We start from the raw sequence: 14,105 nt of genomic DNA, 5'->3' as shown, positions 1-14,105 counted from the left end.
CACCCTCTGATTAAGTAACATAACGTAACTACGTGTAAACTTTATTTGGCGGGTTTTACTTGGAAAACCAGCTATATTTTTCTTGCATTGGAATAATGGATAAACTTGAAACGATAGAAGAAGGATTGGAGATGAATTTAATTTACAAATAAGGTAGGAAATGTGCATACATTTAAATCGACACCTGCCACGGTGTTTCTTAGCTATTTGTCATCTGTGATCCCTTTTGAGTGTCCTAAAAGCCGGGGGGGGAGGTCTTATCACTCAGCATACCCGGTTAAAAAAGTCACTGCTCGCCACTGCTTTACACCCTATACAATGTGGCAATGTGAGTGAAATAGTAGCTTGAACTTGGAAGAAAATACTTTGAAAAAATAGTTAGTAGTGTCACTTCTTTAAGTTAGTTACTCCCAAAACTGCCGCCAACACAATACAGATAATTTCTGTAAAAGAATAAAAGTTTCTGGGGGTTTTTAGCCTCTGGTCATACTGAGACTGACTGAGACTGCTTGATTTTTTCTTTCCACCCACAGCCAATGCAGCAGCTGCTCGGAAAGAGGTGATTAGGAACAAGATCCGTGCCATTGGGAAGATGGCCAAGATGTTCTCTGTGCTCAGGTACAAATGGGGCTTCCTCCAGCTGAGTCATTCAGTCTGCGGTCAGCTGGGTCGCATGCTTATGCTTGCTTATCAGACATGATAGATAGAGGATAGAGGAGATGCTTCTTAAAAGCAATATATTCATGGCTTATATTCAGTGCAACATAAAACTGGGATGCAAAAACTATTTTAAAGGTACGGAAAGTATTTTAAAGAAAATATTTCAAAGGTATAGTATGGAATTCTGGGATCTTTATGGATATTTGTGGTTGTAACATAAAATTGCAAGTTATATGCTGAGGAGGCAGCTGTTTTTTGTTATATATATGGCCATTTATACTCTGTTAGAAAACCAGTAAAAGTTAGATTATGAAGAAAACATTCATTAAATTGTCAGTGTACTGAAGCCAAATATGACCACATATATTTATTCTTTTTTCTTTCTTTTTTATTTACTGTTAAAAACTATGGCTGTTAAGTAATAAAAAAAGATCACAAGTGTTTTGTCCAGCCTTTCGAATGTAGAATGAACCTCTAATAATGTAAATTTCAGTAAATATTAGCTTTTTCTTCTTTGAAATGTTCAACAGAGCCCAGTTTGAAAAAAATTAATGTTTCATGATTTCCACAAAAATATTAGCAGCACAACTGTTTTCAATATCGATCATAATAACAAATGTTTCCTGAGCACCAAATCAGCATATGTGGTCCAGGGTCACATATTAGAATGATTTCTGAAGGATCGTGTGACACAGAAGACTGGCATAATGGCTGCAAAAAATTCAACTATTTGCCATCACAGGAATAAGTTACATTTAAAATGTATATTTAAATAGAAAACAGTTCTTTTAAATTGTAATAATGTTTCACAATATTTTTATCAAATAAATGCAGCCTTGGAGAACATAAGAGACTTCTTTCAAAAACTAATCAACCCCGAATGTTTGAATGGTAGTGTAATATCAGTGATGTGCGTTTGATTGTTTCTGATTTTAATATGCTGTTCCTGCAGAGAGGAGAGTGAGAATGTGTTGACCCTGAAGGGCCTGACCCCTACCGGCATGCTGCCCAGCGGGGTGCTTTCTGGAGGCAAGCAGACTCTGCAGAGTGGTGAGCACGCGATCCAGTAGTGGCCATGTTCCTCTCTTGGTTCTTGTCTCTATCTATCTCCTCCTCTCTCTCTCTCTCTCTTTCTTGCTTCTTTTTTTTCCTCCTCTTCTGTCTCTGTAATGTCTGTCTCTGTCTCTCCATCTGTCTCTTTCTGTATCCTCTGACAACTCCAAGCTTTGGGGTACTGCTCATTTAGTTCCCCCGAAGCATGGACACATTAGTGGGTCGGTTTACCTGTCAGTGGTAAACTGGGGTGAGAGTGAGTTTCTGAGAGACCCGTAGGGTGTCTAGAGTGCAGGAAGCATGGAAAGCAGGAGAAGTCTCTTGCAAAGTGCGAATGGTTGAGGGGATTGTCTGAGTCTGTGGTCCATAGTCTGGTTGGCATGCATGCGTCTCGCGGGGTTGTCCCGGTGCCCGCCGCTGCTTGTGCACTACTGCTGCCTGTGCGTTACTGCTGTTGCATGGCTTGTTCAGATGTAACACACTCCCCTCCTCTCCCTCCAGCAACCACCGAAGCCATTGAAGCCATCGAGACGGATGAAGACGGAGAAGGTAATTCCAGGACATGTATCTGGGCATAATCCAACATAAGATGGTAGATGAGTTTGAAAATGGTAGATGGTTTGGTATCTGGTTTGTTTTTTGTTCAACATGGAACCTACCAGTTGGGACATTTCAAAACACATCTATCGTCGTATGCTGGATTTTCCGCCAGGGTCACCACATTCTGAAGTTGACTGCTCTTACTAACTAACACACTACATTAGAGAAGAGCAACAAGACCAGAAAGCCACCAATCACTACGAAGGGGCACTGCACATGTCTGGGTACAGTTTGGTGTCAAATAGTTTTCAAGTAATCTGACTTAGCCTGGATTGCTTACTAGTTAACGCTGTGGCTGTGTCCCAAACACAAGGCACCTGCCTTACTACCTGGTCAGTCAATGACTAAACAGACAGCACGAGTGGATTTCAAGCACAATAACATCACATCAAAGGTTTTAAACCAGATTCAAGTGAGCTTTAGAGACGACCAAGCAAATATTCAATGCTGGGCTCAACACATTTATTTTCAGTTCTGATTTGTACTTGCCTATATATAAATTTAAATGTGTAATTTTACACTAGTGTTCAAAAGTTTGGGGTCAGTAATTTTTTAAGTAATACTTCTATTCAGCAAGGATTCATTAAATTGGCAGTAAAACCATTTATAATGTTACAAAATATTTCTATTAAAAGTGCTTTCTATTTATTAAAGAATCCTGGAAAAAAATATCAGGGTTTCCACAAAACTATTAAGCAACATAACTGTTTTCAACACTGATAATCATAAGAAATGTTAGAATGATTTCTGAAGGATCATGTCACACTGAAGACTTGAGTAATGACTGATATAAATTTTGCTTTGCATTACGGGAATAAATTACTTTTTAAACTATATTAAAATAGATTGTAACACTCCAAAGAGAAAGGAAAACTTGAAATCGCATCATATGACCCCTTTAAAGCATTTCATTTCAGAGGAACCTCTAAGGCTAGTGTGGTGTGTAAAATTCAGTCTGAGGTTCATTGGTTCATTGACATTTTCCAATTGGATAAAAATGAATATAAAAAAAGCATTTGGTAAATGGATTAGGAAGTGCAACTGATCATTGACTTTAAAAGTTGCATTTAGAAATAATTTCTTAAATTATTATTTTATTGAAATGTTAGTAAATAATGTATTTACTACATATAATATAGTAATATTATATGTTGAAATATTTAAAATAATATTAGTAATTGTACGAAAAACTATACTAAGTAATAGTACATTTAACTTATATGTCTGTGTATTTGTCAATTTTAATAATTTATTAATGTGTTATTTTATTGTTACACTTAACTTTTTAAATCTGAATTAAATGTTAAATAAATTAAACATTTTGAATGTCTATTTACTCGTCATTTTGATAAGTCATTTCGCACTGAATCACACACCGTCTCACTGACATGGCTGCATCAACACTACTGCTGTTCCTGAAACCACGCCTTCTTTCTTTGCGTGCACATTATGCTAATATTTCCACATAGTGAGGTAGATATGTGGGGGCGTGTTAGAACGAGCCGTTTTAGGTAGGTGTGGCTGACTCTTAACTTTTATAAAGAATACCTCTTTGGATTTGAAACTTTAGTCTTTGTTTAAAAGTCTTTGTCTTAGTCTTAGTCTTAGTCTTTGTTTAAAATCAGTTTACATTTTTATTGTTTAATAAATTGATAATTAATTTCATTTTATTGTATTAGTCCTCCATATATTATTTTTTGAATAATCAAGCTACCGTTTAAAAGTTTGGGGCGGTAGGATTTTTTTATTGTTTTTTTTTAAAGAAGTCTCATATGCTCACCATGGATGCATTAGTTTGATCAAACATATGATAAAAACAGTAATATTGTGAAATATAATTACAATTTAAAATAGCTGTTTTCTAAATAAATGTATTTTAAAATGTCATTTATTTCTGTGATGGCAAAGCTTGATTTTCAGCAGCCATTACTGCAGTCTTTAGCGTCACATGATCCTTCAGAAATCATTCAAATAAGCTGATTTGGTGCTCAAGAAACATTTCTTATTACATTACATATTCAAAACACTTGTGCTGCTTAATGGTTTTGTGGGAATTGTAATACATAGATGTCATGAAGCAGTAGAGGAGGAGAGCAGTGCTGCTTGTCCGCCGTAGACTCTCGATCAAAGCAACCGTTCGGATGGAGGAAAACCGCAGTTGGAGCTCAAGGTCAACCTTTGGCGCAACCTTCCTGATTGTTTCTCACTTGCCTGTATTTCAAGAGAGAATGCACATAGTACATTTCGCAAGTCAAATAAATATTATATAAATATATATAAATATATTTAAATATGATTATTAACAAGGGTCGAGGACAATGATTTTTAACAGCATCTATGGTACTGAACGCATCAGTGCATGCAATTAAGTTCCTTATTGATATGTGAAATTATAATTGTGATGTGTTTCAATATAGTAGACTTGAATTATTTCCCTTCAAATTATATTTGTAAAGGTCTAGTTTGTTTTTATATCTCTATAAATAGATATGATTTTGTAATCTTTTATTTAATTTCTTTTCTTTTTTTTTCCATCAATATCATTTTATTATCGTTGATTTTATTTTTGTAGTTTCGCTGTACAGGCACTGACGCTCTTTCCGAGGTGTTTTTTCGTCATCTTTAGTTCTTTCTTTCTGTTTCGTTCTCTCTGTTCAGTTGGTGTACAGAAGTTGTTCAGTAGTTTGAATGAACATATTACTCAGTAAAAAGCAACATTCAGGCTGCCAAAGCATGATCGCATGGTTCAAATGTAAACTAATTGGACACGAGGAAAATTCAGTGTCTCACTTTGAAGAGGAAAACTATATTATCATTATGATTCTTGATGATCTTCTTATTATTCTTACAATTAAGCTTACGGTTTTCTGATCCTTGTTGGTACAGACGTGGTTCATTTCAAAGAAGGAATTTTATGGATTTGTGACTATTTTTCTTGTAATTTTCTCTGGAACTAAGTTTTCGCATTTGACTTCCTAAATGAAAACACATATTGTAAGCATGCCCTATGGGACAAATCACTTTTTTTACTCTTGAATAAAATATGCATGAACTAATAATGTCTTTCTCCTTTCGATGCTGGACTGAAAATTTGCTTGTAAAATTATTTTTCTCTTTAAAGAACAGTAAACTGATTATTCAACAGCTGCTTAATTAATAATCAAGAATGAAAATGTCATTTTTAATGTAACATTAATGTAAAGAAATGCAAAGACCAGAGTTTGTATAAGGTTTTTATTAGGAACTTCTAAGTTTCAAAGGCTCAATCAATGAGGGCTTTTTTCCATGAGGCCATCCCACCTGTTTCCTGCTATTCTTCCACAGGAAGCTCAGGGGGCTGCAGCTACTTTTCCCTCAAACCAGAGCTCGGTGCCCACTGACACACACCCAAGCACACGCTTCTCAGCGGGACTTTGTAATACTATGTGCACTCCCTCATGTGTTACTATTATACCCAACAGGAAACAGAATTGGACATACTGGTTAATGCTTCAACCAAATTTACTCGCTCAAGAACATTTCCATAGTTTTTCTGCTTTGTTCTTTTTTAACACATTTAATTACTGTAATTATTTCCTGATATCTGGGATACATACGACCGGTCCTGTGTTCTCTCTTAAGCCTGATCCATCCAGTTCGTCGGTGCGGGTGACGAGCCCGTACCGGATCCATGCACACTTTTCCTCTTTTGATTGCGAGTTTTTCTTCATGATCCCATCTCATAATGAAATGATCTCACTGTTGACGATGTTTTGCTACTAGTATTAATAAATATACAAATTTGAAATGACAAAAAAACGAAAAATGTTTGTAAGAAAGGACATTTAACAACAAATCCTGTACATTTTATTACTTACGATGCAATCTTACCTGGGGGGTTTTATTTCTTGATTTGGTTTTTGGTAAGATGTCATGAAGCAGTAGAGGAGGAGAGCAGTGCTGCTTGTCCGCTGTAGACTCTCGATCAAAGCAACCGTTCGGATGGAGGAAAACCGCAGTTGGAGCTCAAGCTCAACCTTTGGCGCAACCTTCCTGATTGTTTCTCACTTGCCTGTATTTCAAGAGAGAATGCACATAGTACATTTCGCAAGTCAAATAAATATTATATAAATATATATAAATATATTTAAATATGATTATTAACAAGGGTCGAGGACAATGATTTTTAACAGCATCTATGGTACTGAACGCATCAGTGCATGCAATTAAGTTCCTTATTGATATGTGAAATTATAATTGTGATGTGTTTCAATATAGTAGACTTTAATTATTTCCCTTCAAATTATATTTGTAAATTTGTTTTTAGTTTTTATATCTCTATAAATAGATATGATTTTGTAATCTTTTATTTCATTTCTTTTCTTTCATCAATATCCAATATCATTTTATTATCGTTGATTTTATTTTTGTAGTTTCGCTGTACAGGCACTGACGCTCTTTCCGAGGTGTTTTTTCGTCATCTTTAGTTCTTTCTTTCTGTTTCGTTCTCTCTGTTCAGTTGGTGTACAGAAGTTGTTCAGTAGTTTGAATGAACATATTACTCAGTAAAAAGCAACATTCAGGCTGCCAAAGCATGATCGCATGGTTCAAATGTAAACTAATTGGACACGAGGAAAATTCAGTGTCTCACTTTGAAGAGGAAAACTATATTATCATTATGATGATCTTCTTATTATTCTTACAATTAAGCTTACGGTTTTCTGATCCTTGTTGGTACAGACGTGGTTCATTTCAAAGAAGGAATTTTATGGATTTGTGACTATTTTTCTTGTAATTTTCTCTGGAACTAAGTTTTCGCATTTGACTTCCTAAATGAAAACACATATTGTAAGCATGCCCTATGGGACAAATCACTTTTTTTACTCTTGAATAAAATATGCATGAACTAATCTGTCTTTCCCCTTTCAATGATGGACTGAAAACATTGGTTGGAAAAAAAAAGGTCTTTATTTTATTTTATTTTTTTCAAAAAAAGCAAAATGATTATTCAACAGATGCTTAATTAATAATCAATAATGAAAATGTCATTTTTAACGTAACATTAATGTTTAGAAATGCAAAGACCACAGTTTGTATGAGTTTATTTTTATTTTTTTTAGAAACTTCAAAGTTTCAAAGGCTTAGTCAGTGAGGGCTTTTTTCCATGAGGGCATCCCACCTGTTTCCTGCTATTCTTCCACAGGAAGCTCAGGGGGCTGCAGCTACTTTTCCCTCAAACCAGAGCTCGGTGCCCACTGACACACACCCAAGCACACGCTTCTCAGCGGGACTTTGTAATACTATGTGCACTCCCTCATGTGTTACTATTATACCCAACAGGAAACAGAATTGGACATACTGGTTAATGCTTCAACCAAATTTACTCGCTCAAGAACATTTCCATAGTTTTTCTGCTTTGTTCTTTTTTAACAATTAATTACTGTAATTATTTCCTGATATCTGGGATACATACGACCTGTCCTGTGTAAGTGGAGGAGAGTAAAACGCATTTGGATTGAGACATGGAGCAGCTCTTTTTTCTTCTCATTCCCCTGTTTGCATCTTCATCCATAATCTCAGCAGGTAAATCAATCAGAAGCCAATTATATATATATATATTAGTATATAGTAAAAAGAAAGGGAAAATGGGAAAAGTGTATAACAGTAAATGGGGAAAAGGGGGGAGGGGGGTATTGCTTGTGATAAAAGTTTAAAAATGTTTTCTGGCTTAAATTGCAACAGTCACTGACTACGTATGGTGGCCCCAAAAAGTTTTTTTTATTTTTTTGGAAAATGGGAAAAGTGTATAACAGTAAATGGGGAAAAGGGGGGAGGGGGGTATTGCTTGTGATAAAAGTTTAAAAATGTTTTCTGGCTTAAATTGCAACAGTCACTGACTACGTATGGTGGCCCCAAAAAGTTTTATTTAATTAATTTTTTTATGTATGCAGTTTTGTTTTTATGAAATGTATGTTCTCTGTGCAACTTGCACAGGAAATGACACAAGCATACAAACTACGTTACCTCCAAACACAAATGCTACATCTCCATGGTCTGTTGATTCAAGAACAGGTGAGTATTTCTATTAAATTGTGTATAATTCTCATATCTAAACAAGAATTTCCCATATCAAAGATGTTTTGAACAATTGGTAACCCTCATTTTACCATTGTTTAGATAATATTAATAGGTAAATGTCGAACAACATGTTTTCTTAAATGTATCTGTGGCGGTGTAACTTTATTTGCACAAATAGACATGAACCACAAAATGTCATTCTTCCTTCAGCATGTATAGTAGTAAAATTTATAAATAAAAACGTTTTTATTTAATCTGTGGTGAAGAAAAACCAATTACAGTTAATCTTAATGTAAATATATCTCTTTTTTTATTTCAGAAGTCCAAACTGAAAAAACAATGACTTCTGCTTTTTCATCTCAATATGAGAATGGCAAGACCAGCCACACCTCAAAAACTGTGAGCATAACCACAGCTCCTGTATCTTCTAGCCACACAGGTAAGGCACAAATATAAATTCAGTTGATGTAAATATACAGTCATGTGGACTGTACCTCTGTTTAACAGTACTAATGGATCCTCTCTTCACATAGCACATCAGATATTAATTATTAACTGCTGGCAAAAGAATAGTTCACCCAAAATGAAAATTTGCTGAAATGCACTCATCCTCGAGCCATTCAAGATGTAGATGATTTTGTTTCTTCATCGGACCAGATTTTAGAAATTTAGCATTACATCACTTGCTCACCAATGGATCCTCTACAGTGAATGGGTGCCATCAGAATGAGAGTCCAAACAACTGATAAAAAACATCACAATAATCCACGAGTAATCCACATGAACTGAAAAGATGTGTGTTTGTAATAAAAAAAAAATCAGCTGTGTTTCCAGCTAAAATATGAGTCCTCTATTCATAATATTTCTTTCTCCAGTAAACAAGTTGTCTCTTCTGAATCAGGAGAGAAATATTCCCAAATCTAGCACCATTTGCAAGTGAACAGAGTCCAAAACAGTTCTAAACAAATATGTCTGTTGATCTTTATGTGAGAGGATAAAATGAGTCCTCTATTCATAATATTTCTTTCTCCAGTAAACAAGTTGTCTCTTCTGAATCAGGAGAGAAATATTCCCAAATCTAGGACCATTTGCAAGTGAACAGAGTCCAAAACAGTTCTAAACAAATATGTCTGTTGATCTTTATGTGAGAGGATAACACGGGATCTACTTTTTCACTGGAGGGAGCATTATTATGGATTACAGACTGGCATTTTGGCCAGAAGCAATGATTTAAAGTTAAAACGCCTTAATAATGGAGTTGTTTCTTAGAAACACACCGCTTTTTGCATCACAACAAGATGTTAATTGATGGACTGGAGTCTTGTGGATTCCTTGTGGATTATTGTGATGTTTATCAGCTGTTTGAATTTTCATTCTGACGGCACCCATTCACTGCAGAGGATCCATTGGTGAGCAAGTGATGTAATGCTAAATTTCTCCAAATCTGTTTTGATGAAGAAACACACTCATCTACATCTTTTATGGCTTAAGAGTGAGTACATTTTCATTTTTGGGTTAACTATTCACTAAATTATAATATTCATTATATAGTGGGAGTATATTTGATGTTTATCAGCTGTTTGAATTTTCATTCTGACGGCACCCATTCACTGCAGAGGATCCATTGGTGAGCAAGTGATGTAATGCTAAATTTCTCCAAATCTGTTTTGATGAAGAAACACACTCATCTACATCTTTTATGGCTTAAGGGTGAGTACATTTTCATTTTTGGGTTAACTATTCCCTAAATTATAATATTCATTATATATAGTGGGAGTATATTTGGAGAAGACTGCAATTTCATTATTTTGACTGCAAGTTGATGGCTTATTTTGCTTGTCTACTAAGTGAAATTCATTCTGAGAACTGTGAGGTTAACACAATAAATTTTATTAAAGTTATAAAATTGTGTATTACAGGACAGTCCATCAATACCAGCTCCAAGTTAACAACACCAAAATCCTACACTGACACAACTCTAAATTCCACCTCATCCCCAGCAGCCAAAATAACAGGTTTTACCTCCTTCTTCTGGCTTTCGCCCCCCCAAAATTCTTATTTGCCAAAATATGAACAGTAAGTATCATTATAAATGTAAATGGACAAGATATAGCTGAGTTTTGGGGATCAAAATCAGTGGAAGTGGATGACAGTCATGTAACCTGTACCATTGTTTGCTCAGGCAGTACTGATGGATCTGGCCTCTCTTCGCATAACACATCAGGTAGTAATTATTAACTGCTGGTAAAAGAATAGCTCACCCAAAAATGAACATTTGCTGAAATATACTCACCCTCGCGCCATCCAAGATGTAGATGAGTTTGTATATTTGTATATCTCAAATGTATGAAAAAATGGCATTTGAAGATCATTTTGAGTATTTAAGATGTATGTTGAAGAATTGGTCATGCTGTGTAGTACAGTCAAGCATTATTAAAACTACATTAAAACACTATTTCATATGTTTGCTCCATGTGCAGTGGGTGTTTCCGTACTTGCAAACACAGCTAATTCAAACATCAGCCTGTCTGAGGGGACGCCAACACCTTCACAGGCACCAGACAGCGGCCTCACTTTGCTCGCCTTTGGTAGGTTTTATACTGATAAAATCTCATGATACCCATTATTTCTGGTGCTAAAATACTTCCTGTCTGCAATTACAGGTGTGATGAGTCTTATACTCATTTTAATTGTTGTCATGGTGGTCTTGGTGACTGCTATCAACCTCAGGGGACAGTGTAGAGACACCAGACAGCACGAGGGTGGGTTTCTCTCTAATTCTGTCAGTTTCAAGATTACTTTTTAAGTGTGCAATATAATCGATGTATTTTTTTTATATATAGGTATTAAAAGCTGTGATTCGGTGGTATCTGACAGGTGAGGAGGACTTGACTGTGCATGTGTGGTCATCATCATTGTCTGTTTTATATATATAATATATACAATATAATATAATAAAATCAAATATAAAATAATATAAGAAAAAATGAAATATGACAATTAAACTACAAGTTAGTGATATCAATATACTGTACTAATGGGACATTTAAATAAATAAATAAAATAAGAAATCCAAACAAATTGAAAACATTTACTACAATATTATATATTATGTACTATATTTAGATAACAGATCCGTTGAAAATTAACTTAAGATTAAACAATTGTCTCAATTTCTGATCAAGCAACATGACCAGCAACTGTGAGAAAGAGAGCATAACTCTTGTCTCTGTGAGGACAATAAACACAGAAAACAGTACTTGCCTTCCTTAGTGTTTTCGTGATACCGAAAGAATAGGATCCCATTTTATGTTATTCTAATATATGTTATTGTAATATATATTCACTTCTCTTCTGTGCAGATACAGATTCTCCCCAGATGTCTTCAGTTCACAGCACTATACTGGACAATGAGGACCAAGAATTTACCAGAGACCTGCTGGGCATCAATGACGGACTGTGATTTCACTCAGTTCATAGTGCATGAGATTGGAGGCTGCATTCACTATTTATAATGTTAAATGAATGTGAATTAATGTGCCTCTATCTGATGGTCAGTGCACAGATCACACATCATGCTTATGGCCTACATTACTGCATATAAAACGATCCCTATATCAGACATGCTCTTGTATATTAAACATGACACATCCTTCATTGATAAATAAAATGTCACTTTTGTGTTCATATTCTTTTTCAGATTAAAAAAAGTGCATTAATGTGTAATGTAATGTATTTGTAAAGTGAGATACGGAATGTAAGGATTTGAGTCAAAAGTCCAAATACACAAATGTGTGTGTGTGTGTGTTCCTGTATAGGCCACATTTGACATGATAATATATTTGTTTTGTGCCATTCTCCTGATGATCCTGTCAGACTTTTATTTTGAGGTAAAGACTGTACATTAGTGGTTTTCAATTCTGGTCTACACACCTGATTCAGATCATCAACTGATTTGATGAGAGCTCCATAAACAAAGAGAGACATAGAAAATGTGCTGTGAGTCCAGAACTGCAAACCACTGCTGTACATTATACCTTATAGTTCTTGAAATATTGGTATTTCCATCAGGCATTAGAAAAGCTTGGAAATGGCTGAATACACATTTATATACAGCATATCTGACCTTCTGTACTTACCTGAGGTTATTACTCACATTAACACACTCTTGACTGGTAAAGTGATAAATGTAAACCAGATTAATGTCCAGACCATATTGTTTTCCTGATAAAACAGCACATTTTGTGTTTATTTTCACAAACATTGTGTTTTAATGTGGCACACAGGTGTAATATATTAATGGAGGAATCACACCAGTGACAGGAAACACTGGGGCCGTGAAAGGATCCTCTGATGCAGTCAAGACAGAAACCTCTAGGGCCAGAGCAGCTTTAGCAGGAACCTCTGGGACCAGGGAGGTTGAGAAAGGAGCTGTGGGACATAAGCTCTAACTGAGGCTATGAAAAGAAAGATTGAGGCGGCCTTGGCTGGAATTTCTTTGGCAGCCGTGGCATGAATCTTAACACCATCATGAGAGGAACCTTCGTGGCACACATGATGGGAAGCTTTGCAACTGTAGCTGTTATGACACAGAGCTCTGAAACCATTGCAGGTTCTGGGGTTGCAGCAGCAGAAACCTTCAGGCCGGGACAAGAAGCTCTGGGACCAGGGTAGCTCTGAAAAGGTACCGAGTCGAGTAACCTCTGTTGTGCCTTTGATTGGGTTCTCTCTGACCTCAGCAGGTTCTGCGTCAAGAACCCTCATGGAGGCCTTTACAGTGATTTCTGAAGCATCCCTGACTTTGGCACCCAGTTGCAGGAACCTTTGGAGCAGCAGTGTGAAGGACCTTTTGGACTAGCAATGCTATAAAAATGGTGTTCTGGAGCTTTTACGTCAGGGACCTCTGTGGGACCTCAGCAGGTTTTGGAGCAGCAGTGACAGTGGCAGGATCTCTGGGCCCAAGGTGACTGAGAAAGTGAGCTCTGTTGCCATGTGAGTGGCAGGAACCTCTAGAGCGTCAATGCCAGGAACTTGTGGGACAGGCTTGACAGGGAGCAATGGGAAGCTCTAGGTGACTCCATTTTTAGAAATATGATTGGATGGTGCAGTACTTAACTTAAAGGGGTCATATGATGTTGCTAAAAAGAACATTATTTTGTGTATTTGGTTTAATGAAATGTGTTTATGCGGTTTAAGGTAAAAAAAACACATTATTTTCCACATACTGTACATTATTGTTTCTCTTCTATGCCCCGCCTTTCTGAAACGCGTCGATTTTTACAAAGCTCATCGGTCTGAAAAGCAAGGTGTGCTGTGATTGGCCAGCTATCCAGTGCGTTATGATTGGCCGAATACCTCAAGCGTGTGACGGAAATGTTACGCCCCTACCATACTGTTATGATGCCCTGTCAGGCCGGAGCGATGATTCAAAAACATGAAAACCCATTATAAACGAGGCATTCGTTGCATCCAGTGGGGACATAATTATGGATTATAACTTATACTTATACTTATAGACTTATACTGTCTTTTTACGCGTTGCGTTGCATCATGTAAACATAAAACCATGTCTGCATTTGTGATCGGAGAAATGACAAACAACAAGCCCTACTCTACACTGCCCAAAAAAACTCGCTTTAAATATATAAAATATAAAAACTCTCTAAATATAAAAAATGTACTTACAGTCCGTGAGTCAGAACAGCCGGCATTGTAGTCTACTCTACCAGGATCAG

General features: G+C 36.1%; 2 protein-coding genes across 5 annotated transcripts in view; both read left to right on the top strand.

Annotated features, from left to right (window-relative positions):
• LOC107684711 (serine/threonine-protein phosphatase 2B catalytic subunit alpha isoform-like) overlaps positions 1-2,303 on the top strand; it is a 52,182-nt gene extending 49,879 nt beyond the window's left edge. For both annotated transcript variants that reach the window (XM_016481047.1, XM_016481046.1), the window contains 3 exons: positions 534-618; positions 1,613-1,710; positions 2,215-2,303. In XM_016481047.1, coding sequence (XP_016336533.1) covers positions 534-618; positions 1,613-1,710; positions 2,215-2,291 — 260 coding nt within the window. In that variant the 3' untranslated portion in view covers positions 2,292-2,303. The remainder of the gene's footprint in view (positions 1-533; positions 619-1,612; positions 1,711-2,214) is intronic.
• A 5,437-nt stretch (positions 2,304-7,740) lies between these two features.
• On the top strand, positions 7,741-12,075 carry LOC107684740 (endothelial cell-specific chemotaxis regulator-like). 3 transcript variants are annotated; one of them, XM_016481080.1, is made up of 9 exons: positions 7,741-7,875; positions 8,287-8,364; positions 8,690-8,809; positions 10,290-10,385; positions 10,851-10,958; positions 11,034-11,132; positions 11,214-11,247; positions 11,556-11,626; positions 11,733-12,075. In XM_016481080.1, exons 1-9 carry the CDS (start codon positions 7,815-7,817, stop codon positions 11,831-11,833), a joined length of 768 nt encoding a protein of 255 aa, XP_016336566.1. In that variant the 5' UTR covers positions 7,741-7,814; the 3' UTR covers positions 11,834-12,075. The 3 variants fall into 3 exon arrangements, with proteins under 3 accessions (XP_016336566.1, XP_016336567.1, XP_016336568.1); XM_016481081.1 differs by lacking the exon at positions 11,556-11,626 and adding an exon at positions 10,553-10,594; XM_016481082.1 differs by lacking the exon at positions 8,287-8,364.
• The last annotated feature ends 2,030 nt before the right edge of the window (positions 12,076-14,105 follow it).

This window comes from Sinocyclocheilus anshuiensis, unplaced genomic scaffold (assembly GCF_001515605.1).
Source record: "Sinocyclocheilus anshuiensis isolate Anshui unplaced genomic scaffold, SAMN03320099.WGS_v1.1 scaffold509, whole genome shotgun sequence".
Lineage (NCBI taxonomy): Eukaryota > Metazoa > Chordata > Actinopteri > Cypriniformes > Cyprinidae > Sinocyclocheilus > Sinocyclocheilus anshuiensis.
The sequence above is the reverse complement of the archived record's forward strand: the minus strand, read 5'-3'. Positions and strand labels throughout refer to the sequence as shown.

Coding starts and splice junctions, on each gene's coding strand:
- LOC107684740 (XM_016481080.1), top strand. CDS start 7,815: ATGGAGCAGCTCTTTTTTCTTCTCATTCCCCTGTTTGCATCTTCATCC. Junction 10,959..11,033: donor CCTCACTTTGCTCGCCTTTG/GTAGGTTTTATA, acceptor CTGCAATTACAG/GTGTGATGAGTCTTATACTC. Junction 11,627..11,732: donor GACAATAAACACAGAAAACA/GTACTTGCCTTC, acceptor TCTTCTGTGCAG/ATACAGATTCTCCCCAGATG.